The sequence below is a fragment of the Bombyx mori genome, chromosome 21 (assembly GCF_030269925.1).
Source record: "Bombyx mori chromosome 21, ASM3026992v2".
Lineage (NCBI taxonomy): Eukaryota > Metazoa > Arthropoda > Insecta > Lepidoptera > Bombycidae > Bombyx > Bombyx mori.
The window spans coordinates 13644573-13670799 of NC_085127.1; the positions used below are offsets into that span (position 1 = coordinate 13644573).

At 42.9% G+C, this 26227-nt stretch overlaps 1 protein-coding gene across 6 annotated transcripts in view; it reads right to left on the reverse strand.

Annotated features, from left to right (window-relative positions):
- Nucleotides 1-13201: 13201 nt before the first annotated feature.
- The window catches only part of LOC101737728 (cytochrome P450 4C1), a 33190-nt gene continuing 20164 nt past the window's right edge, over nucleotides 13202-26227 (reverse strand). For 4 of the 6 annotated variants that reach the window (XM_038018411.2, XM_038018413.2, XM_038018410.2 and 1 more), the window contains exons 2-10: nucleotides 24179-24333; nucleotides 23381-23490; nucleotides 21545-21635; nucleotides 18815-18997; nucleotides 17457-17833; nucleotides 15397-15465; nucleotides 15020-15188; nucleotides 13980-14153; nucleotides 13202-13371 (exon numbers count right to left, since the gene is read on the reverse strand). In XM_038018411.2, the coding sequence (XP_037874339.1) occupies nucleotides 13205-13371; nucleotides 13980-14153; nucleotides 15020-15188; nucleotides 15397-15465; nucleotides 17457-17833; nucleotides 18815-18997; nucleotides 21545-21635; nucleotides 23381-23490; nucleotides 24179-24326 (1488 nt within the window). In that variant the 5' untranslated portion in view covers nucleotides 24327-24333 and the 3' untranslated portion in view covers nucleotides 13202-13204. The remainder of the gene's footprint in view (nucleotides 13372-13979; nucleotides 14154-15019; nucleotides 15189-15396; nucleotides 15466-17456; nucleotides 17834-18814; nucleotides 18998-21544; nucleotides 21636-23380; nucleotides 23491-24178; nucleotides 24334-26227) is intronic. The other 2 variants (XM_062674774.1, XM_038018414.2) reach the window with 1 other exon arrangement.

Here is a 26227-nt window from a genome sequence, read left to right on the forward strand (position 1 = left end):
TTAAATTAGGCTGGGGCCCTTGGGCACACATGAATTTGAGGCCCTTTTGGAAAGTAAACAGATTTTTTTACTGAGTATGACCATTTATTAAAGGTAATCAAATGCAGTATGATATAATATATCATTAATGATATTAGAATGCTGCTGGTTTTTTGGTTACGATTACGATAACGGAAACCGTTATCGTGATCGCTAGTCGCTTAGAAGATCGCTTAGTCGTCGTGGCCTAAAGGATAAGACGTCCGGTGCATTCGTATCGAGCGATGCACCGGTGTTCGAATCCCGCAGGCGGGTACCAATTTTTCTAATGAAATACGTACTCAACAAATGTTCACGATTGACTTTCACGGTGAAGGAATAACATCGTGCAATAAAAATCAAACCCGCAAAATTATAATTTGCGTAATTACTGGTGGTAGGACCTCTTGTGAGTCCACACGGGTAGGTACCACCGCCCCGCCTATTTCTGCCGTGAAGCAGTAATGCGTTTCGGTTTGAAGTGTGGGGCAGCCGTTGTGACTATACTGAGACCTTAGAACCATATCTCAAGGTGTGTGGCGCATTTACGTTGTAGATGTCTATGGGCTCCAGTAACTACTTAACACCAGGTGGGCTGTGAGCTCGTCCACACATCTAAGCAATAAAAAAAAAAAAAGATGGTGTACTTAGTAAATTAGGTAGGATGCGTTTGGAAATATTATTAATTACAGTAGGAATAGACGTAGTCATCGATATAATGGCGTAGTACATGCCTTGAAAATACCTTCTGATAAGATTACTGATTTGTGAAAAAAGTGTAATATGCCCGAAAAAAAATGTTTTGAGAATAAATGTGTGAGAGAAATTGTCAGTTCGGGGCCCCCTGAGAATGGGGGCCCTGGGCACGGGCTCCGTGTGCCCTTATGGTAAAGACGGTATTGTGTGCATGAATATTACGTATCGATATTTAATTAAACCATTTTTGTTGAATCATTGTCTGTGTGGGGGCACAGAGCTGTTGTTTACTAATATAAGTCTTGATTTTACTAATTCACTTTAATACACACAATCACCTACAAATGTTCTAAATGTTATTGTTATATGTTAATGTTTTAATTAATAAATGTTAATGTTAAATGTTACGGTCGGGAGGACCGGAGCCGACTTCCGCGTAACCAGGTTGTTGTACGACTGTTGATACTGATCAACTGCAACTTTAAATAATCGTGCGGTGTGGCGTTATTGCTTACTAAGATGTTCGGCCGTATTACACCGAACAGTCTGATATGTGTAATTTTAGGATCTCCTAAATTTGATTGAAAAACCTTCTCGAGGAGGGTTCGTTTTATTGGATAGAAAGTTTTGTGAGTCCACACGGGTAGGTACCACCGCCCTCACCGCCCTGCCTATTTCTGCCGTGAAGCAGTAATGCGTTTCGGTTTGAAAGTTGGGGCAGTCGTTGTAGCTATACTGAAACTATAGAAACTCATGTCTCAAGATGGGTGGCGGCATTTAAGTTTTAGATGTCTATGGGCTTCGGTAATAACTTAGGATTAGGTGGGTTGTGACCTCGTCCATCCATTACCGCAAGAGCCGCCTCGCAAAATCAAATATCTATTAAACCTCATCGAGCTCCAGCACTCCGACTCCACGAAACCCGCGGTACCGTATTGTGTGCGCCGAAAGTTCGTCTTCGCTGGTACCCGGCTTGGTAATAGGACGGGACATCGTCTCGGGAGACACAGTGTGACCGGCGTACAGGAGCCACCTTGCGCTGTCTCACCACGGGACCGACAGCCGAACACCGGGCGCCCCCGTACCCGGTACCCGACAGCCCCTACGGGAGATTAACGGGGGCATCGTGACCGCGCCGCCCACCCCGTCTTCTTCGTTGAGGAGCCGAATAGGGAACACTCCTTCACAACCTTTCACATTCCTCAGCCTCACGGAGCGCCATGAACAGGTCACAAAATTTGGCCATGGCTTCCCACAAACTCTGGTCTTCTAACATGCTGGGACACAATACAAAACCTCATTTACCACAACAAAAATGCTAAAAATATTAGACGAAGCTTGTGAACATGTGACTAAATGAGACTGGGAAAAGGTTGTGAATAGAACTGTTAACTCTTTCAATGCGGGACAGACACACATCGACCCGCCGCGATACTCTCAGCTGGTGAGGGTAAAGAAAACCACGTACCTTTCATTAGTGTGAACCGATTATTTCAGGTGTTTGTTCAGAGTTCGACATCGACAACTATATACTATAAATCGTATAAAGTATGTGGTTCTTTTTTAATGAGAGTAGACATAAAACGTATCGCATGGCCAGTTATAAAAAAAACATAATAGCAAAAGTCAAAAATAAAAAAAAGACTATCGCCGAATGCATCGCACGCGCTGTACACGCACACGCCGCCGCTTGTTTTTTTGTCTAAAGATTTTTATGGACTCTTATTAATTTTCTATTAAATTACGAACTTTACTGATGATCATATTCGTCGTTGCGCGAGTGGTATACCAGTTTTATGGACAAATAATTTAGAAGAGTGCCGTGTCAAGTTGTCAGGCCAGCCGCCGCCATTACGCGTCGTCCAGCAGTGACGTTGAGTTCTACGGCCTGTAAGAAGCTAGCGACGGGTTAGCAGGTACGTCTGCTCATAACCTAGCCTCGGCTTGCCCCTCTTTTTGTGCATCTTTAGCGATACTCGCCCCCGCAAAAACTTCCTTCCAAAAATATAGAACCAGCGCACCGCCGTGGTGAAAATTTGTAAACAGTTGTTGTATGTTTTCGCAAACTTATAGCATTTTAATCTACCCTAGTGCTTGTGGGTCAAGAAAGACCTGCCACGCGCTGATGGAAATATCGTCGGGGGCGCAATTCGATCCGCCGCCGCACCAGATGAAGGCTTATGATTTTACTTGCCGCAGCCAAGGTGTTAAATTGTTGAATTAATAAGGGAAGACTATGAAAGAGATGTGAACATAGATAATATTTTAGAAAACGTACTTATAATTAATTAGCAGCGACGACAGTGAAAATAGCAGTATGGACGAATCTAATTAAATGTAACCTTTTGTGGCACCTTTTTTTGGTCCGTTTTTGTATTAATTTGTTTCTTGTGAGCATATAAAGTATGTATATTCATTTTCATTCAAACATTCAGATCGTTTAAGCTCTATCTAATTATTTTGGAATCAAATAAAGCTATTTATTTTATAACTGTAAATGCTGATCGATGTAGGTCTTACAAGGTTCGTGTAAAGGAAATGTGAAGCGTTAATGAACTCGCACGCAATAGGAGATCTATTTTATGTACATTGCGTTTTTTTAGTGATGAATTTTCTCCTGTAACTGCAACAGGAAACGTGTACACTGCTGATGTTATAAAATATTCGTCAAGTCAAAAGCGACTGCAACAGCCACTTAACATCAGGTGGGCTGTGAGCTCGTCCACCCATCTAAGCAATAAAAAAAAAAAACAATGACATGTTTATAACAAAGCTTAAAGTTTCCTTTTAGATCTGTCGTCGCTCCGCTCGTGACAACCGAAGAGCTTTACAAAAAGGACCCACACGTTTACAACGTCATGTAATGTATTAGAGAAAATAGTCTTTCATCGTTAGATTTTAAAGCTGATATTGCTATTTCAAGTTCTAAGCATTCTTCAATTCTATATTTGAATGTCATTGACATAATCCCTTTTCAAATCACTAATAAGGTGTTGATAAAATAAAAATCAAGCATAAGTCCAATACTAACCTGATCTCTGACTAACATAATACGTAGCAATAATTTTACGTAAGCAATCCGGTATTTGTTAGTAGAATAAACAATATTTCACGCAAATATACAATCAAATAAGTCCTCAATACACGTATTTCGGTGCTATGCTCTTTTACTCTATCGACAATTACAAAATGCATATTCCCTCGTATTGGAAAACTCGAAATCAAACCAATAAACTTGTAAAAAAGTAATTACACAACTGACAAAGTAAACCGCGAGTCATTCCGGACACTTCGGATATTTGTATTTTAGATCAAAATTGGTTCTCGACATAACCTTAACGGTGCTTTGAAAAGGTACATTAGTATTTTTAATACGCTTTTATTAGCTTTCGACGTATGTATGATAGCATGTAACGGAATCTTTGACAATGATTTTGAACCCCTTCAAAACGTCGGCTTAACTCGAAATTTAGTATACTTATTAAGGACCGATGACAATTCAATATTTAAAAAAATAATTGAAATACTTGAAATTCAACTAAAAAATGAGAAATAAAGAATAGTTTAAAAAAACTAACAAAATACGCTTTTATAGAACATCCAACTAAATAATAGAAAATTAATTTTAACAAATTTGAATTGAAAATAATGTACACGCTTTTTTTTACAATAAAATCATTTTTTCTTACACTATTTTTAATTAAATTTAATAAATACTAGCGACCCGCCCTCGCTTCGCTTCGGAAACATTAAAACACACATGAAACCAAAATAATAAAATAAAAAAATAAATAAAAAAAGTAGCCTATGTTCATCAGGGACAATGTCGGCTTCTAATGGAAAAAGAATTTTTCAAATCGGTCCAGTAGTTTCGGAGCCTATTCGAAACAAACAAACAAACAAATCTTTCCTCTTTATAATATTATATTATATATATATATAAAAATTCAATTAAATGTGTTTAATTTTTAATCTATACTATATATATAATTTTTTTGATAATTCTTTAATATTTTGCGAGTTTATTGATTGATTTCTAAATAAATATTGAACAATAAAATATTTTTAACATATAATAATATAATAATGAGAAGGGAACTCTGGTACATTTATCGAGAGCCACAAATAATCCTTTAAAGAGCCATCGGTAGGTTTAGTTAGTCCCACCTGATCTATAGTCCCCAATAACCTTTTAATGCCAGGCTGTGCGTAACTCCTGTGCTTGGCTGAACGTAAAAAAAACCTACTGAAAACTAAACAACAAACAACGAATGGTGCGCGTGCAACTAGGTGCACGTGAAAGAAGTGAAACTTCTTTTGCGGTGTGTAGTATTCTATATTTTTTATACTTAAATCAAATTTCTCTTGTAATAGGAAATGCTGTTTATAAGAGAAACTACCTAAAGCTCGCTTTGTCCTTTCCCTCGCTTCGCGCACGAAGCGAGAATTGTATCTTTTCTCTCTATCCGTAACGAATCTATTGCTAGTTAAATTTTACTCTCATCGCGTCAAAAGAAGTTTCACTTCAAAAAGTACTCACAACGAATGAAACTATTACTTCGGGAAATACAATGAATAATTCCAAACATTACGTAAATCGTTAAGCAAAATCCTAATTATAAAGTCTCTTCGCCTTTACGTAATGACGTTATTGTAAATAAGTTTATCTTTACGAGCTTAAGATGAAATTTAAATGACCTTTTAAAAACAGAAAATTAGTTTAGTCACGCTTTTAAAGTGCATGACGCTTTCTCGTCCTTTCATATCAGATTTTGTTAACATACATATAGTAGACAGGCTGTAATGGAAGGTTAGTCGTGAAAGTGATTAACAAAATCAGAGGTAAAAAGCCAAAAGAACCAATTAGAAACGAGTATATTTTTATGTACAAAATTGTAAAAAATAACATTATATTATTGTTATATATGTATATTGATAACCTATCGACTGCCATGTGAGTCACCGATGCCCTGCGCGACGCACTTAAGTAATTATGTCGTATTCTGTTACTAAGCGCCTGGATTGCCTGATATCGCCTTCTTCCATTTTTAATGGACTCGTATGTTTTAGTCTCTTAGAAATAGATTAATTCTCAGTATCTTCTGATTCGTTTTTTAGTAACAGAAATCGATATAATTCAGCGCGCCACGTAGGGAAACAGTAACCTTCGATAAGGCTATGCGTCATGATAATGGCCTTATCGTTGCCACCGCTGATTACTCCCCGAATCCTGATCACGCAGGAGCAAGTCACCGTCGTCGCCCTAGACACGTCCTTACGGATCCATCAGATCCAATAACTCTTGCATTAGATACCTTCAGCTCAAACACTAGGAGCAGGCTGAGGAACCCCGGTAACCGTACTCGTCGAACTCGACAAAGAGGTAGACGTGCAACCTAACCCATGCATCAGCCCGCTGAGTTTCTCGCCGGATCTTCTCAGTGAGTCGCTATTCCGATCCGGTAGTAGATTTATTCGCGAAGCAACTGCTCTTGAGTTGTTAGGTCTCCTTCGGAGGCGCTCGGGCAATTGTTAGCAAATCCCACCCCTTCTGGCTGAGCCTTTTCTCGCCCATCTGTCCTGGTGAAGCTGGAAAGGCCTCCGGCCCACAAGTAATCTTTCAATCATAAAAAAAGAAGGAAACAGTAACCTACATTGCAGTCGAAGGGTTAAGTATTATTTATTTATTTTTTCCTTACCTAATCGTAGGTAGCCTAAGGGGCGATTCCAACTTCGCGCGGACGGGTAGGTGAGCTCACGGGCTCAACCTGAGAGAATTGCTAAGACTAGCCCTAGCAAGAGCAGTGCTTCGCTGAATCTACCACCGGATCGGGATCGGGACCTACTGAGACCATCCGGCGAGAAACTCAGTGGGTATTCTTTATTCAATTAGTAAGTAAGCCGCGGTCATTTCCTTGCCTTGGATGATCCTTGACCACCTAATGGCTATCTGGAATGAACTCTTCCAGAAGCGAAAAACAAAAAGACTTAGCGAAAAGACCGCCCGGGCGCCCGTTGTATTTTTTGTATTTAATCTATTTTGTATTCGCATATAATAAATCATACTCCACCAATAAACGGTTGAATTAAAAAAAATCAAATATGCCTATCAAAACCTCTGCCAGCCACATAACTCAAAACGCTTGTTCACATATTTGTACTTACGAAATTCTTAATTAATATTCGTACCGTGATACAGTTGTTATTTCAATAAGGCTTCTACGTCACATGACTCTTTGTAAAGTGTTATTTAATTATAATTAGTACTTTGACAATCAATAGTCGTTACGATCTCAATTGCTATTAAATTAATTTGACTTGTAATCTAAAGGCCAGTATCTAGACCACTAATAATCTGCTTACTTGCTTCTGCTTTTGGAGTCCTCGTGACCTAAGGTATAAGACGTCCGGTGCATTCGTATCTAGCGATGCACCGGTGTTCGAATCCCGCACGCGGGTACCAATTTTTCTAATGAAATAAGTAGGTACTTAATAATTACGTATATTACTCACAGCCCACCTGGGGTTGAGTGGTTATTGGAGCCCATAGATATCTACGACGTAAATGCACCACCCACCTTGAGGTATGAGTTCTAAGGTCTCAAGTATAGTTGCAGCGGCTGCCCCACCCTTCAAACCGAAACGCATTACTGCTTCACGGCAGAAATAGGTAGGGTGGTGGTACCTACCCGCACGGACTCACAAGAGGTCCTACCACCAGTAACCACCAGTACCACTTTTTTCAAGACTGATTTGAAGAAGTATATAGTAATTTATATAGATTTTAGGAAACACTGTCTCAGTGTATGCATGTTTTACTGCATCCATTTTTGGTTCCACGTCTTTCGCATTTTATTATCATAAGCGTTTACGCTAAAATTGATATTTCAAGATGCCAAAAAGATGAATTATTTGAGATGATACCATCGTCTCGTTTTTACCATCGCACCGCCCGCCACCGGAGAAGAGTTCATCCATACTACCTGGAGCCACTGCGTTCATTCACAGTGCGTTTCCAGAGATCTTTTTTGCCACGTACCATCCGGCTTTGGAATGAGCTCCCCTACACGATGTTTCCGAGCGCTATGACATGTCCTTATTTAAGCGAAACTTGTGGAGAGTGGTCAACGGTAGGCAGCGGCTTGGCTCTGCCCCTGATTGCTGAAGTCTATGGGCGACGCTAACCGCGGATCATCATGTGGGTCGCATGCTCGCCTTCCTACAAGGGCAATAAAAGAAATAAAAATAAAGTTAAAGATGTCACCTTTTATTCATTTATCTGTATTTTCATAACAATCCGAATGCTGACCAAAAAACATAAAGCTCTCACTTTTTTTTTTTTTTTTTTTATGATTGAAAGATTACTGGTGGCCCGGAGGCCTTTCCAGCTTCACCAGGACAGGTGGGCGAGCAAAGGCAGCCAGGAGGGGTGGGATTTGCTAACAGCTGCCCGAGCGCCTCCGAAGGAGACCTAACAACTCAAGAGCAATTGCTTCGCGAATGAATCTACTACCGGATCGGAATCGCGACCCACTGAGAAGATCCGGCGAGAGACTCAGCGGGCTGATGCATGGGTTAGGTTGCACGTCGACCTCTTTGTCGAGTTCGACGAGTACGGTTACCGGGGTTCCTTAGCCTGCTCCTAGTGTTAGAGCTGAAGGTATCTAATGCAAGAGTTATTGGATCTGACGGATCCGTAAGGACGTGTCTAGGACGACGACGGTGACTTGCTCCTGCGTGATCAGGATTCGGGGAGTAATCAGCGGCGGCAACGATAAGGCGATTATCATGACGCATAGCCTTATCGATAAACGTTCCGACACTGACTTCATATGTTTACGGATCGATTCGAGGCCCAGGTCGTCGTGTAGGTCGACGTTCCTCACGAACCACGGAGCCCCGACGGCTAACCTGCAAAAGCGGGATTGTAGGGATTGAAGGGTGTCTATGTGTGTGCGGGCCGCGTGAGCGAACACCACACTCGCGTAAGTCATGACGGGCCTTATGCAAGTTTTGTAAAGTGTCACCTTGTTCCGAAGGGACATTTTACTCCGCTTACAGATCATGGGATAGAGTCTACCGAGAATAAATGCGGCACGGTCACGGACTGTTTTTATATGCGGGCGGAATGTCATGGATGCATCCAGGGTGACTCCCAGGTACTTGACCTTCCTGGTCCAGGGTATAGGTTGGCCAAAGAGGGTGATCGGGGGTGTGATATTTCTCCTCCTAATGCGAGAGGAAATAAGCGGAGAGTTTCCCCTTTGAAATAACACTGCTGTGCTTTTCGCTGGGTTGATGTCTATGCGCCATTTTCGGAACCACTGTCCGAGGGCTAACGCTGCACTCTGGAGCTTACTCGCGATTAGGGACTTGTTTCTACTTGAGTAGTAAACGGTTGTGTCGTCAGCGAATAAGGCTAGCTGGGTCGGCGGCGACCGGGGAATATCATTGACAAATAAACTAAATAGGAGCGGAGAAAGAACAGAGCCTTGCGGGACTCCAGCCGTGAGTGGTCGCGGGGAGGAGCGGGTTCCCTCTACTCGATATCGAAAAGAGCGGTTAGACAAGAAGTCCCGTATGATGAGCACGAGACTGTCCGGTACGCCCATGTTAAAAAGTTTGAAAATCAAACCATTGTGCCAGACTTTGTCGAACGCTTTTGCGACGTCGAAGAAGAGGGCTCCCGTGTAGATCGGTTTTGGTCGGTTAAGTCCCACGAGAATGTGCTCCGTGAGGCGGTGCACCTGTTGTACGCATGAGTGATTTGCACGGAATCCGAATTGTTCATCGATGAGAATGCCCTTTGATGAGATGAAGTCTCTGAGGCGTTTGTAGAGCAGACGCTCATACAGTTTGCCCAGAGACATGAGGAGGCTAATCGGGCGGTAACTCGTCGGATGATTTTTTGGTTTACCGGGTTTGTGTATGCCGATAACGTTCGCTTCTTTCCACACCGCGGGAAAGATACAGTTAGCCATAGCGGCATTGAAGATAGATGCTAACATCACGATGAGTTGGATGGGTAGAAGTTTAATAACGCGGTTAGATATACCGTCGGAACCGAGAGCTTTGCGAGGACGTAGGTCTTTGATCAAATCTTTAACTTCCATCGGGGTGACGGGTGGTAACGCATCCAAGGGTGGCAAGGAGGCTCTGCGTTCTACCTCACTGTCTACTAATTCTACATGAACAGGGTCCACGGATTGAGTGCTGGGCGTGCACTGGGTTTGCAATGTATCGGCCAGCAGCTTTGCTTTTTCATCATCATCGAACGCCGCGAGTCGGCCTGAGGGGCCTACGAGGGGGGGCATAGCTACTACCGTATCCAATTTGAGAGTACGAGCTAAGCGGTAGTAAGATCTTTGAGAGGGCGCGAGTCCTTCTAAGAAATCAGACCATCTGGCATCTCGGACTTCGGTGATGCGAGACTTTACGTCGCGTTGTAGGGCACGCATTCGAGTACGATTTTCCACGGTAGGATACCTGTCGTAGGCGCGTATCGAGGCGTTCTTAGCTCTAAGGAGTTCCCTAATATCATCGCACAATTTGAAGCGGTGAAGGAAGTCCTCCGCTACAACTTGTTTCGATGATCTATCTAATGTTGAGGTGATGTGTGACGTTAAGATGTCTATGGCTTCAGCGGTATCCTGAGGAGGCGGGGTAGAGTCCGGGTTAAACAGGAGCGATGGTGGATCAGATTCAGCCAGGCTAATGCCCAGCGTGTGCCAATCCACCACAGTCCTCATGACGGGAACGGAATTGGGAGCGCGACCGAGCTTCATAACGACGGGACGGTGGTCTGAATCTAACTCTGAAACTACTTCGATCGAGTGTAAGCGCAGAGTTACGTTTTTTAATAACGCTATATCGAGTATATCCGGGCGATGCGCGATATTTAGCGGGTAGTGAGTTGGGGTTAGCGGAGCCACGATATCGAAGGCGAGATCATCGACTAACGCGTCGAGCCGCCTGCCATTCGGGGTTGTGGTGTGTGAGTTCCACCTGATGTGTTTACAATTTAGGTCGCCCGCCAGAATGACAGAGCTTCCCATGCCGAGCAGCGCCTCGATATCACTGTTTAGAACGATCTTATCCGGTGGAAGATAAACGGACGCGATAACGATCGGCGCGTGTCCCGTCAGTGAGATTCGGCACACTGATGCTTCGATATTAGCGAGCGCGGGAGGATCGAGCGGGACGCAATGCAGGGCTCTTCTATAGTAAATGACGGTACCACCACCACGAGCAGAGAGCCTGTCGTTCCTGACCATATTATAGTTCGCGATTTTAGGGTCACGGCGCGCGGGCTTAAGTAGGGTCTCCTGCACTAAGAAAATGTCAATTTGATGGTCACGCAAAAAATCACAAACCTGATCACGTTGATTTGCGAGACCGTAAGCGTTAAAAAATCCTATAGTTACGGATAAGGGCTTTATTCTACTAATGTACGCCATTGATTACCGGCGGAGTGAGGGGAGGACGTACGTATTTAACGACGCGTATACGTCAGCGTATTCCTGCACAACGGCGATGAAGTGTTGTGCAGTGGAGGCGGCGCGAATGGCGTCACCCAAGGCGTTAACACGCTCAAAGTTGATCGACTGAAAAAAGTCGATCGCTAGAGCGAGATTATCGGACGCGGTCGGAGTGTTGGTCGCGGGGGAGGAACGAATTGCGGGGGAGGGACGTATCGCGGGGGCGGGACGAATCGCGGAGGGAGGAGCTGCAGCCGTGTTCGTGTACGGCAACGGTTTGGCCCAGGCCGAGCCGCTGGGCACCGGCGCCGGCACGAAGGCAGGCTTAGCCTTCGGCACAGAGGGTGCTGAGGCTTTGATGTCTGGGCGGGAAGCTCGGAGGCGGTTTTGGCGGGCGACGCGACGATTTATTTTTGGAGCTCGGGGGCATCCACGGTAGTTCGCGGGGTGACCCTGTGTTCGGCACAGGACGCAGCTAGGTGGTTCGGTGGCGGTTTTCTGGTCGCGAGTACAAAGGGCCGTGGCGTGATCGCCCAAACACTTAACACATCGGGGGCGCGCGTGACAGTTACGGGAAGAGTGCCCGTACAGTTGGCAGTTATGGCACTGACTAGGTGTGCCTTTTTTATGGGGGACTTCGACGGCGATACCGGAGAGTTTACAGACGGTCCGTATGTTAAAAATATGCTTACCCTCGGGGGTAGGCTGGAGGGCGACTAGAACCATATTGTATGGCTCCCTACCGCGGCCGGTGTGCATGCGGTGCACGGAATTTACTGGTAGGCCTTGTTCTATCAGATCAGCCTTGACGAGATCGGCATCTAGCTCCTTCGGGATTCCACGTATGACAACGCGGAGTTCGCGCTCCTCCTGGAGCGTATAAGTGTGGAAGCTTATACGCTCCTTTCGGAGGTAACTTGAGAGGGCCCTATGTTCGTCGGGTGTCGTTACTTTTATTTGAATCCCGTTGGCGAGATTACGGGCGCTGACAAAATTAATATTTTTGGCCTTAAGGGCCAGGGAAACTCGGTCCCAAGCTGCCTTCTCTTGAAGGATTACCGGGGGAGGGGTCTGAGTTTTAGGTTGTGCCACTGGACGCGGCGACGGTGTGGCACGGACAGCGGGAGCGACGGGGGTTGGAGGGCGGGGACGCGACGCGTTCGCGGCTTTGCTTACTTTAGCGGCCGCGGGAGCTCGGGCCTCCGCAGCGCGCTTTTTACCTTTTTGGACTACTGTGAATCCATCAGTCGCGGCGGCGGGGGAAGGGTCGACCTCCATGTCCGACTCTGAATCGGATGAGGAGGGCGCGGGCGACCTGCGGGTGGGTGTTTTAGCGGGAACAGTGGACGACGCAGGCACGACGGAGGCTGTGGACGAACACACGGGTGCAACGTAGGTCGCCGACGAACGCACGGTTGGGGCGGAGCTGCAACGGTCGACGCAGAAGTTTTGGGCGCGAGTATCGGCGACACGGGATCGGCGGGCACGATGGAGGCCGCGATGGACGACGCAGGAGCGACGGGGGCGACGGAGACCGCCGGCGAGTTCGCTGCGTGATGGGCCTTGAATTCTAAAAATTCTGCCGATAACGTTGGGTGCCTAAGGCGAAGAAATTCCGCAAACAGGTCGACCGTGGACTCCATTATAATAGACGAGTGCCCAGGGGGGGCTGCCCCGGGACTTTAAAAACACACTCGCCTTACGGCGAGGCCCCAAAAATTGTAGTAATCGCAATTAATTACGGCACACAGCCGTCCGCTTGCAAACGGGCCACTAAGTTACCGAACGAATTCCTGGAATTTAGGGGTCCGCCCGCTCACAGATGGCGATGCGACGCAATTAGCACAGGTAGTCACTTCCGAGAAAACACTTGGACGCCAGATGTGCCACGAACCGAGGTCGGCAATCGAACGGTCGATGAGCACGTCAGCACGCGACGGGTGCCTGAATCGGAATGAACGAGCTCTCACTTACACGCCCTACCTGTGTACTTAACATTAATAAAACCATTGTCAGCTTTGTTTGCGTTTAATAAACTTTACATGAATAGGTTCGTTTGGTCGTAAAAGCATTTCGGCTACGAGGGTAGGCCGCCAACCCTTAGTGCGGGGTTCTAGTCTGAAGCTACGACAGATCTCACTGAGGACGCACTTCATTTCCAGCGTCGCGAAGCGTTGACCTGTTGAAGGGAAATTGTAGTCTACAATCACTAGAATACTATACCATAAGATCTTTGTAACCATGAATTAGTAGGGATACAAGTCATTGGACTTTCTTTATTCTTTTTTTTTTGTTGATGGATGGGTGGACGAGCTCACAGCCCACCTGGTGTTAAGTGGTTACTGGAGCCCATACACATTTACGACGTAAATGCGCCACCCACCTTGATATACAAGTTATAAGGTCTCAAGTATAGATAGAACGGCTGCCCCACCCTTCAAACCGAAACGCATTACTGCTTAACGGCAGAAATGGGCAGGGCGGTGGTACCTAACCGTGCGGACTCACAAGAGGTCCTACCACCTGTAATTATGCAAATTATAATTTTGCGGATTTCATTTTTATTACACGATGTTATTCCTTCACCGTTGAAGTCAAATTTTGTTGAGTACATATTTCATTAGAAAAATTGGTACCCACCTGGGATTCGAACACCGGTGTATCGCTCAATACGAATACACCGGACGTCTTATCCCTTAGTCCACGACGACTTCAATAATCCGATATACAATAAAATTGAAAACTTGTTCTCGTGTCTAGTGTAGTGAAAAAAAACGTCAAACTAACCAATACAGTTCCTTGGTCCTGCGCTAAAGGGCACGAAGCTGTATGGATGCTTCAATTCTCCGTTCAAGAATCTATCGGGCAGGAACTTCTCGGGGTCAGAAAACAGCTCTTTACGACGATGCAAATCATAGATGTGGACTGCTACTTCTGATCCTTTCTTTATCTTTAGGTCATCTAAATAAAAAAGAAGAAAATAGATTGTAAGCAAGTGAACGCCTCAATTTTCTTAAAGTCATATTCTTCTAGGGACTCAATCTCGTATTTACAGGGGGAAAGGATGAAGTCTAACCACAAGCCCCCGTATAAAGTGCTAAAATTGAACAGGGACAAGGCAAATGAACACAAGAAAACGGGCACAATTTTGAGAATTCTGTATCGATTGATTGACATTTCAATTAATACTGAGTATCCTGTAAACCTAACTGCATTATAGAGCCTTGACTGAAATATCTAGGACTTTGGTATGGGGATTCACAACACGCGTTACCGCCATATCATCCCATGAATTCTTCGTCCCCACCAGCATCAGTAGTGGCAATCATCTCAACACAAAATTCCTGTCGTAATCGACTTGTACCTTCATTTTAGCCCTAATTTGGAGATTATGTTAACACAATGTTAACATGAATTCTAAATTAGAGCTAAAATCCCTTAAGCGTACCTGCTCAAACAATACTCATTTCTGATCTGTGTTCCATACGTTACATTAAGCATTCCTTTGAGGAAATCCGCTCGGATAGTTAAGTTCCCCGTTCTTCGTAAGTCAACCTTGACCGAACCAAAAACATATATCCATTACATACATATGTACATTTACATACATTTACATATCTCTCTCTCTTCATGGCTAACGCTCTCATTATTCACTACGAAGAGACAATGTGTCACTTTGAAAGCCACAGTCCAAATTACCTTGAATAGGTTAGTTTCAGACAACTTCTCCTTTATATGTGCGATTCGAATTGTCTGTTTCACGTTTCAAATTTGGGGCGAGCTACGGCTCTTTATCGTCTGACAATGTCAACAATGAAGAATCATACCTAACATAAAGTCCTCAGTGATCTCTCGAGCGATGAACGGGACACTTGGATACAGCCTCAGAGTCTCCTTCACTACAGCTTCCAAGTACTTCATCTCGGCAACATCACTGATTGTTGGCCGACGGTCAGAATCTCCAAAAATCCCTTGCAGTTCCTTGTAAATGCGATCCTAGAGTAAAATAAGACTTCAATAATAATGGGCTTATTTAGAAAGACGACCTCGCAAAAATCAAACTTTTGGACTGAAATTAATGGATGATGATGCATATAAATGATAATAGATCACCAGAACCCAAAGTTGCAATTCCATTGGAATAACTAATTCGTGGTCATTCGCAAAAAAAATCTGTAATGCGTTCAACAGAAAGCTACTCAACTTGAACTTGATCATCCTCCGCGACCAACATCAAACTGAACGTTAAAGCGACTGCAGTTGTGTCGTGTCCCTGTAAGAAATAAAGCTAAGTTATAGTAACCCAAGTTTAGCGAAGGTTGATAGATATCACGGCCTATTTCAGCACCGTTAGTGTTGTCGAGAAATCGTTGAATGGCAAAATAAAAGATCGCTTGTTGCTTTAAGTGGAAACTGCTCATAAGACAGGCCACGGTCAAGTTTCAAAGACATGACCTTCAATAATGAAGAAAGCCACGAAGAAGAAAGACGCAATATTTAAAAGTAAAGGTTATGCCGCCCACGTCCACCCTATCCCCAAGAAGGGTGACCGGTCGGACCCATCGAGCTACAGGCCTATCGCGATAACTTCCTTGCTTTCCAAGGTGATGGAGCGAATAATAAATACACAACTCCTGAAGTATCTTGAAGATCGCCAGCTGATCAGTGACCGACAGTACGGTTTCTGTCACGGTCGCTCAGCTGGTGATCTCCTTGTATACCTTGAGGTAGCCTTGAAAAGCTGAAGCCTTGGAGAGCAAGGGCGAGGCTCTTGCTGTGAGCCTTGATATCGCGAAGGCCTTCGACAGGGTCTGGCATAGGGCACTTCTATCGAAGCTACCATCTTACGGAATCCCCGAGGGTCTCTGCAAGTGGATCGCTAGCTTTTTGGATGGGCGGAGCATCACGGTCGTTGTAGACGGTGACTGTTCTGATACCATGACCATTAACGGTGGCGTTCCACAAGGTTCGGTGCTCTCCCCCACGCTTTTCATCCTGTATATCAATGACATGCTGTCTATTGATGGCATGCATTGCTATGCGGATGACAGCACGGGGGATGCGCGATATATCGGCCATCAGAGTCTTTCTCGGAGCGCGGTGCAAGAGAGACGATCAAAACTTGTGTCTGAAGTGGAGAACTCTCTGGGGCGAGTCTCCGAATGGGGTGAATTGAACTTGGTTCAATTCAACCCGATAAAGACACAAGTTTGCGCGTTCACTGCGAAGAAGGACCCCTTTGTCATGGCGCCGCAATTCCAAGGAGTATCCCTGCAACCTTCCGAGAGTATCGGGATACTTGGGGTCGACATTTCGAGCGATGTCCATTTCGGAGTCATTTGGAAGGCAAAGCCAAGTTGGCGTCCAAAATGCTGGGAGTCCTCAACAGAGCGAAGCGGTACTTCACGCCTGGACAAAGACTTTTGCTTTATAAAGCAGAAGTCCGGCCTCGCATGGAGTACTGCTCCCATCTCTGGGCCGGGGCTCCCAAATACCAGCTTCTTCCATTTGACTCCATACAGAGGAGGGCCGTTCGGATTGTCGATAATCCCATTCTCTCGGATCGTTTGGAGCCTCTGGGTCTGCGGAGGGACTTCGGTTCCCTCTGTATTTTATACCGTATATTCCATGGGGAGTGCTCTGAGGAATTGTTCGAGATGATACCAGCATCTCGTTATTACCATCGCACCGCCCGCCACCGGAGTAGAGTTCATCCATACTACCTGGAGCCGCTGCGGTCATCCACAGTGCGTTTCCAGAGATCTTTTTTGCCACGTACCATCCGGCTATGGAATGAGCTCCCCTCCACGGTGTTTCCCGAGCGCTATGACATGTCCTTCTTCAAACGAGGCTTGTGGAGAGTATTAAGCGGTAGGCAGCGACTTGGCTCTGCCCCTTGCATTGCTGAAGTCCATGGGCGACGGTAACCACTCACCATCAGGTGGGCCGTATGCCCGTCTGCCTACGAAGGCAATAAAAAAAAAAAAAAAAAATTATGGTAGGCCCGGCTAGCCAATATTGGTGGTCTGTTATCTCTATAAATGTTTATAAAAAACCAAAGCTTCTGCGATGGCCGCATGGTCTGATAGGATTCTGCCCTCATGCTGAGCATGCACAAGGTGATCAAGATCCGTTTGAGGCCACTGAGCTACTGATCAGGTATTTACACCTATTTTACAGACGACTTTGGTATATTCTGAAATATTTATTATCCTCTCAAGCATTGATACACACCAACGAGTTTTCTTTGAAATATCAACAAACCTCAAACATAAATGTATTAACTTCATCCATTATTCCTTCAAAATCAATTTCATTTTTCTCTTCCGCCTCCAATAAAAGATCCAACATGGCCAATCTCTTTTTACGACCGAATACATCTTCTGCGACGACAGTAGGGTCTCTACCAGATGCTCGTTGTCGTTTCCTCTCAACTATAACATTATGGGCGAAAGAGTGGACTTGTTTGAGGCACTTCTGAAACTTTCGCCCAACGGTAAACTGGCGGAATATAAAGTCGTTGTGGAGCCAAACTTTGGTCAGTCTGTCGAGCAGCAAAGATCCTATTTGTAGTATGGCCATTTTGTATTCGCTGGTTTCTGCTGACTTGTCTGAATCCAATTGGGTGCCCATTGCCGTTTCTAAAACAACAAAGCTCTACAGTTTTAATTTTTTTTCTCGGGTCATAGATATTTTATTTGGGTATGCTTTTGCGACTTGTGTTCATGTTCCTTACGTTCAACCTTTTTGGAACTCAACGTAGTCCCGGGTGCATATGTATGTAGATTTATCTGTTATTTGAGTCCTAGAATTACATCAACTACACATACACGATACATTTTTTATATTCTCTACTAGACTTTTAATCACGTAAAATTAGATTATTCAGAATTAATATAACAATCCCCATGTAATGTACCAAGCCTGTGATTTATCTACAGTTAAATTTGCTATTCAGAATTAATGTAACAGGTTTAATATTCCCGAGAAAGAAAGCTTTCCTTCCTAGTCAATAATCCAGCCGAAGTGACGCCACTGGTAATGGAATTTACGGTCAAACGCAATTCGAAAAATAAGAACACTTTTTTTATAATACGTTACTTATCTGTGCTTTACAGAGTAATCTGAAAATTGCGCAACTATTAATATTTAGTATTATTTTTTTATTGCTTTGATGGGTGGACAGACCACCTGGTGTTAAGTGGTTACTGGAGACCATAGACATCTACAACGTAGACGCGCCACCCACCTTGAGATAGAAGTTCTAATGTCTCAGTATAGTTACAACGGCTGCCCCACCCTTCACATCGAAACGCATTAATGCTTCTCGGCAGAAATAGGCAGGGCGGTGGTACCTATCCGCGCGGTCTCACAAGTGATCCTACCACCAGTGCAGTATTTGATAGGAGTTAGCGCAGAACGGGTCGTTGTGGCGAGGTTTGGTGGACTTCTGTGTGCTGATAGATAGAAAGATAAGTAGATTGGTTTTTTGGTTTAAAAACTGACAACAGTATATCTAAGACGCCGCATTACAACAAACGCGGCCTCGTTCTTTAAGTAAAAGTGCTGGAACTAGTCCTTATACTGTGCTTTCATCGTAGGAAAAACATAAATAAACTCACCGCAAATCGTAAACAATGTAAAGTCACTGATAACGGGCATCAAGTCTACTTCTTCGCCCCTGTACTCCTCCAATCTCTTCACCAAGTCACAACTCTTGTCCTTGATGATTTCTAAGAAGCTCTTCAAGATGTTAAAGTGAAACGTTGGTGTCAGAATCTTACGTCTGCTGTGCCATTTAAAACCTATCAAGGAAATGGATACTTGATTTATTTAAAAATGACTTTTAGAGCGTAACCTATTGTAAAACCGCACGGGTAGGTATCAGCATCCTATCGCGAAGAAGTCAGGTATTCCAGTTTGGTAAATCTGGTAGGCGGGATTGACGTTATGATTTGTATGGCATTCGATACCCATTTAACACATTGAAGGCCATATGAAAAATCGAGCATTTTCATTTAGGCTGCGGTGCTCACCGGTGAGCCTTATCTTACTGAACCATTCGGGCCATGGTGAGCCTTTAAAATATCCAAATATAACGGTAAAAGTTGCTAACTTTTATCTTCCATTCAAATTATTTCATTTTATAAATTTTAGAATGAAAATCTCAAGTTGATAAAATTTACTGAGACCCTGATTTTGGCTTGGCCCAAATGGTATGTCGGCTAGCAGATTAGGCCTAGCGGGACTATACTCTATTTCAATGACGAAGTCCCATTAGACAGATGTTATTATTATGTTATTGTGTGTGTGTGTGTGTGAATTTAATTGTATAATCATTTAGATTGAGTGTGTATTTTTTTAATGGTAACGACCATGAACAAAATGATTATTATTTCAAATTATGCGAAGCGTGAAGAGTTACGTTCTAATATGTCTCAAAAGGGACTTCGTAATTGGAATAGAGTATTTTTGGGCTTTAATTGGGCCAGACCCACCAATGGGTCGGAAAGCGTACAACGTGTTAACACTAAGTGGGCTGTGAACTCGCTCAACTTATATACATACACCGTCTCCAAGCTCGAAGCTTCAGTTTTGCACAGATTGGTAATCGAACCCCATACTCTAGCATGATAATACTATTTCCAAATAAGCTTGTTTAATTATATGTAAGGCTATTTTGAATATGTCGTATGCGAGATTTAGGCATCTTGTGTTGTAATGATAGCTACCGTCACACCAGCAACAAATTGCATATGTCAATGGCAACGCTGCCAACTTTTCGGTAGATCTACCAACTTTTAGTGTCGTAATCAAACCTACCACTTTATCTACCAACTTTTGAATTCTTCAAAAAGTTCAAATCAAACCTCCAAGAAAATAATATTGAAACTATATATTTTTTTTTCGTAATCTTTCTCTTGCTTTTTTACCCTTTGATGGATTCATCGAATTTACTCGAAAATAGAGGGCGTTACAGGTTGATGTACAGGTCATATTATGACCAGGGACGTCTTAAACTAGGATGGGGCCCTTGGGCACACAAGAATTTGAGGCCCTTTTGGAAAGTAAAAAAAGCGAATTATAATAACATTTTTTTACTGAGTATGACCATTTATTATAGGTAATCAAATACAGTATGATATAATAAGTCATTAATGATATTAGAATGCTGCTGGTTTTGTTTTGGTTTGGTTTGGTTACGATTTCGATAGCGGTTTCTATCGGGATTTCTGTTGAGCAAAATCTTGTATCATAGTCATAGTATATGCCTTGTAAATACCTTCTAATTACTGATTTGTGAAAAAAGTGTAATGTGCCCCACAAAAATGTTTTGAGAATAAACGTGTGAGAGAAATTGTCGGTCTTTCGGGGCCCTCTGAGAATGGGGGCCCTGGGCACGGGCCCCGTGTGCACTTATGGTAAAGACGGTGTTGATTATGACGGCTTATTAAAAAAGAAAAAAACAAACATCATGGCGGCGTTAGATCTTATTACGATTTCTACATATTATTATCTGTGTTTACAGGGTAAACGTTAGATATAGAGTACGCGTTAGATATAGATTGTAAACTTTGCACTCTATATCTAACGCGATTCAATTAACAAATTATAACTGATTGTAATTTTTAAAACGTTTCAATTGAACAATATCAAAATGAGTGAAAAAGTACCGTGGTACACTTCATTCACGGTTGTTTGCATAACTCTTACGCAAACGAACGCTCTGAGATCATGGCCAATGAATGTTATTTTTTGTACATTATTACAAAGTTAAGTCGTACACTGTGTGCATTACTAATAAAAATCTTACGTTACGGACGTTTTTTCCAGGTTAGGGCACCCCTCCGCATCGTCCCATAAGGAACATCGTTCCAAAAAAAAAGATCGTTGCATAACGAAATCTCAAATAGGAAACTCTACTACACAATTGTAAATGTATCTTTAAAATTTCCTTCCATACTCCTTTATTATATTCCACCACCCTGCCCATCTCTGCCGTGAAGTAATCGTTTCGGTTTGAAGGGTGGGACAGCCGTTGTAACTATACCGAAACCTTAGAACTCATATCCTAAGGTTGGTTACCGGAGCCCATAGACAACTACAAATGGTGCCGGCATTTGTAGTTGTCTATGGGCTCCGGTAACCAATTAACACCAGATGAGCTGTGAACTCGTCCAATAATCCAAGCAATAAAAAAAACCATTTCTTCGCTCGCTTCCCTCTTACACATATCGTCTTTCACGCAATCCATTCATTTTGTCTTAGGTCTATCTCTACCTCTAAAGCCTTCCACATTTTATAATGTATCTAATATTCTTAATTTAATGAGTAGAGCTGTGATAATCTACCGGTGCTCAACAGGAGATCGCTCCCGAGCCAAGGACTCAGAAACGTATAAGGCTTACTTTTCTTAATGTTCTTCGAATGAGACAATACGACCTGAAACAAGAATGGATAGCTGAAATATCTATCGTAGCGCGGTCGTAGCTAGGTCTGTTGTATGCCTCGATCAACATATAAAAAGGCACGCGGCACGTGTAATGCTCTCAGTTTATCTTAAATCTATAATTATGCATAGCAGTTAGCTTGACACTACCAGTATTTGGAGCTTGATTGCTTCTATAGGCCGATAGCCCTAAACACGTCATTACGGATCCTGCCGATCTATTAACGGTGCTTTTAGGTACCTGAAGCACCGGTCACCGTCCTCGCCAAACCCATCGCTTGCGACGAAGGGCTCGACGAGTAAATTAACTCATAGATACAGCCCATTGAGTTTCTCGCCGGATCTTCTCAGTGGGTCGCGTTTCCGAGGTGCTAGATTCTGCTCGTACATCCATCCAAGCAATAAAAAAAAAAAAAAAACTAGCGCCAGTGTTAGCAACACACCTGATTCGAGCCCCGTGAGCTCACCTACACGTCAATGAGAAGCGGAAGTAGCCTCTCAAGGCTGTCAGCATAGGTAGGGGGGAAAAAAGAAGACCGATAAACATGAACAACAGCAATGCGTGTGAGTGAGGTGGCGAAATTTGCGGAAGACGGCGCTACGCTTATCCTAAAGCTCTGACTGAACGAGGAGTGTTATTTTTATTGCTTTGATGGATGGACAAGCTCACGGCCCACCTGGTTTTAAATGATTAACGGAGCCCACAGACATCAGCATGCATAAATAGTGCCGCCACCCACCTTGAGACATGAGTTCTAAATCTCATTTTTACAGTTCAACGGTTGCGTTCAAACCGAAACGCATCTTTGTTTCACGGCAGACATAGGCAGGGCAGTGGTACCTAAGCGTGCGAACTCAAAAGACCCCCCTGCCACTAGTCCTTAGTGTATTTGACCCTGCATACTTAACGAAGGCCCCAACATGTTGGATGATGCACCAGCGATTTAACCCTAAGCCACAAAAAGGGGAATACCCGCTAAAAGTGTTTTATATCACAATGGCTTGATCATAAATAGACGGATCATCATACGTTGTGTTGCATATTGTATCATATAAATAAACTAGCTTTAGTCCGCGACTCCGGCCGCGTGGAATAGTTACTTTGGCATAACGCTAAATTTTACCTCCACTACATTTACGGAGAAAGTGAAAATATTTTTGAATTATAGAATGTTAAGGAGCTATTTAAACCCCTATTTTGAAACATTCTTTATTGGTGCTCCACTTGTATTGATCTTAGAGTGATGTTATATAGCCTATAGCCTTCCTTAATAAATGGGCTATCTAACACTGAAAGAATTTTTTAAATCGGATCAGGGACTACCTGAGATTAGCGCGTTCAAACAAACAAACTCTTCAGCTTTATAATATTAGTATAAATGTATCATAATTTTCTTTAAATCAAAGACATTATCTTTTTTTGCTTTTTATTGCTTTGAATTCGTTGGAAAGCATATTAGTGGATTACCTACAATCAGGTCGGCCGTATATTCAATTTATCTACAAAGGCAATAAAAATACTTCGAAAACTATTTCTGTCATATTTTTAAGTAACTATATTAAAAGTATGACGGGTTTCATACAAGGCAATAGTCTAGTTTCCACGTTTTGCATCGAAATGGTCGAAGAGGATAGGTTACGCTACACTGGTCGTCAACTTATCGCTTTATTACGACACTATTAATGATAATAATACAGAATATTCACCTTTCCTACTATTAAAATAAGAGCTACTAACCTCAACATCCCTTTCGTTAGACAGATGCAGGATTCTCCTCTTGAATATCTTCACAACGTATCTGGTACCGTACATCGCATGGTACTCGCGCAGTTTTATAAACATTTCTCCTGTAAATGAAAAGCTTTTTATACATATTCCAAAGATCAACCCGAAAACCGTAAACTTTATTTTGATTTCTAGTCTCACGAAAGAAATTTTAGTTCTCTCTGTTCTGTGACGTATGTTCCACTGTGTGCGCTTTGAGGTATTGTTTGATGATACCGCGACAGCAACAAGCTGTGGACTAGGGTGTCGGAATTTATTTAAAATTTACATAAGAATATCATGTTCGGAAGTTTTTTTTTTATTGCTTAGATGGGTCGACAAGCAAGATGGGTGGGTGAAATGATTTCGAAGGTATTGTGTACGCGTGATATTGATAGTTTTTGATGTAGGAAGTGTAAATATTTTCGATTGAGTATTGATATGTTTTATTTATTTATTGCTTATATGGGCGGATGAGCTCACATCCCATCTGGTGTTAAATGGTTACTGGAGCCCATAGACATCTACAACGTAAATGCGCCACCCACCTTGAGATATAAGTTCTAAGGTCTCAGTATAGTTACAACGGCTGCCCCACCCTTAAAACCTCTATTCTAAAATTCCTGAACTAGGCCTTTAACAAACAAAACTTAGAGTCCATTGTAGTATACAACCAGTTAACTGAGGATTTTATGGTTCTTGGTAAGCGTATGAAACCAACTACGACCGCCATCAGCAGCAAGCTCGTACCAAGGAATACTGTATACATACTTGTATTTAAATTGACGAATCGCATAGTGGCTCCAATGATCGGCTTCCTTTCTGGTCCGGGAAGAGAGTCAAGAGGATTCTCCTCATCCTCTAAAGCCTTCCATATCAAGAATATAAAAATAATCAATAAAACTACAGCCCAAATCATTTTGTATCTGTAACAAACAAAAAGAAGTATGTTAGAAGAAGTCAAAACCACTGGACAAAATCATAATCAGACATGATTGATTCATTATCATTCATCCATCATACGTTTTGTGTAACAACATTTTATTAAACAGAATATGTCTAGTTTTGTGGCCAGGTTGTCATTTCGGAGCTTAAGTCCCCACCTGTTAGTCCAAGCACGTGGATTTTATATCGCTAAGCTGACGAAATAGATCATTTGTACAAGTTTCCAGCTACAAGCGTAAGTTAAAGTAACTTTAGCTCTTCTAGGTATTTCAGTAACGCATAAAGCTTCAGAGACCGACCTCCACTTGCCAGTGCAATTTTGTCTGGTCTTGTCTCTGGTGTTGAATATAGATCCAAACGGTTATTTGCAAATAACTAAATATTAAAGTACATGTGTTTTTATTTTTATTTTTGGGATCCGTTACGGACATTTCTCCTCTTTTAGGATTAAGAGACAATTGGCGGGCTTTTGCTTTAGGACGGTAGGCAGGGCATGTCAGAGTTGACACAATAAATACCCCCTGTCTTTTATCATCCCGAGTCCGGAATGAAAAATTCAACTGAGGGTATCAGACGCGTCAGGGGACATGTTTCATGCGAAGTCCATCTCTCCCTGACATTCCTCGAGACGCTGAACCAGCCATTGCCATTAAGACTTTTCATCCGCGGACTAACTGAAGCCCGCAAAGAAGATACTGATACGTCGTAACCTAAGTCGGTTGTAGAGTCCGCACTCGCGTCACGCTGTTGCCTTTTTACAAGATGCATGTACAGCAGCTTACAAATCGTCTTCTTGGGTGTTCCCTCGTTCTTCCTTAGTTTCCAAACAGACACATAGGGATAATAGACCTGCCTATTTCTACCGTGAAGCAGTAATGCGTTTCGGTTTGAAGAGTGGGGTAGCCGTTGTAACTATACTTGAGACCTTAGAACTTATATCTCAAGGTGGGTGGCGCATTTACGTTGTAGATGTCTATGGGCTCCAGTAACCACTTAACACCAGGTGGGCTGTGAGCTCGTCAAATCGTCTAAGACACAAAAAAAAATTAAAAAATTGCTACGTAGTACCAGTCTGAGCGAGTGCCTTTGAATTAGCCCACAGCTTTACAGCCACGGCAACGGGTTAGCGCTATGAGAGAAGAGCGTTCTCTCTCAAGCTACGTCAGCAGCTTCTTCAAGACAGTGGACTAGCAGGAACCGAACCTCACGGGCTTATGCTACCTCGTGACAAGCGAGGGTAGTCCACCAATCGCTCCTAACGCCTGTTCGATTTACTCCTAACCCAAAAGAACAAAAGGAAACCGTGGGTTCAAATACAACTGCAAATAATACAAAGCTTTTATAAAAAGATAACCGACTTCAACGAAACAAAATGAGAATAATAATCATCAATGTATTTATTATAAATTTAAATTAATTCATTTCATTTAATACATATAATAATTAACACATTCATAAGGATAACTTAAAAACTACTGAGCACGTCTTTATAAAATAATAAAAACCGAAATCTAAGGTCATCCATAAAAAAAAGGGTGCGTGTACTTATGTACGCGCGTAAGAAGTTATACTTTATTTTTATTAAATTTATTTATTTTTTTGGAAGAAGTTCCTTACGGCAGGCTTGGAGGGGATAGGGATTTTGCTGCGCGACCGAACTGAAAAAAATGTGATAGTAAAACCGTAAGAAAAAATCCGTGGAAAAAAGTGCGTGGAATAAAACCGTTAAATGAGACGTGCGCAGGCGCGACAGTCGTATACACAAGCGAGTAGTGTATAATACCTTTCTCTTTCTCCCTCTTTCTTTTCGTTCTCTCATCCCTTCTCTCTCTATTTTGTAATTATTTCTATTTCTATGTAATTTTATGTTGTCAA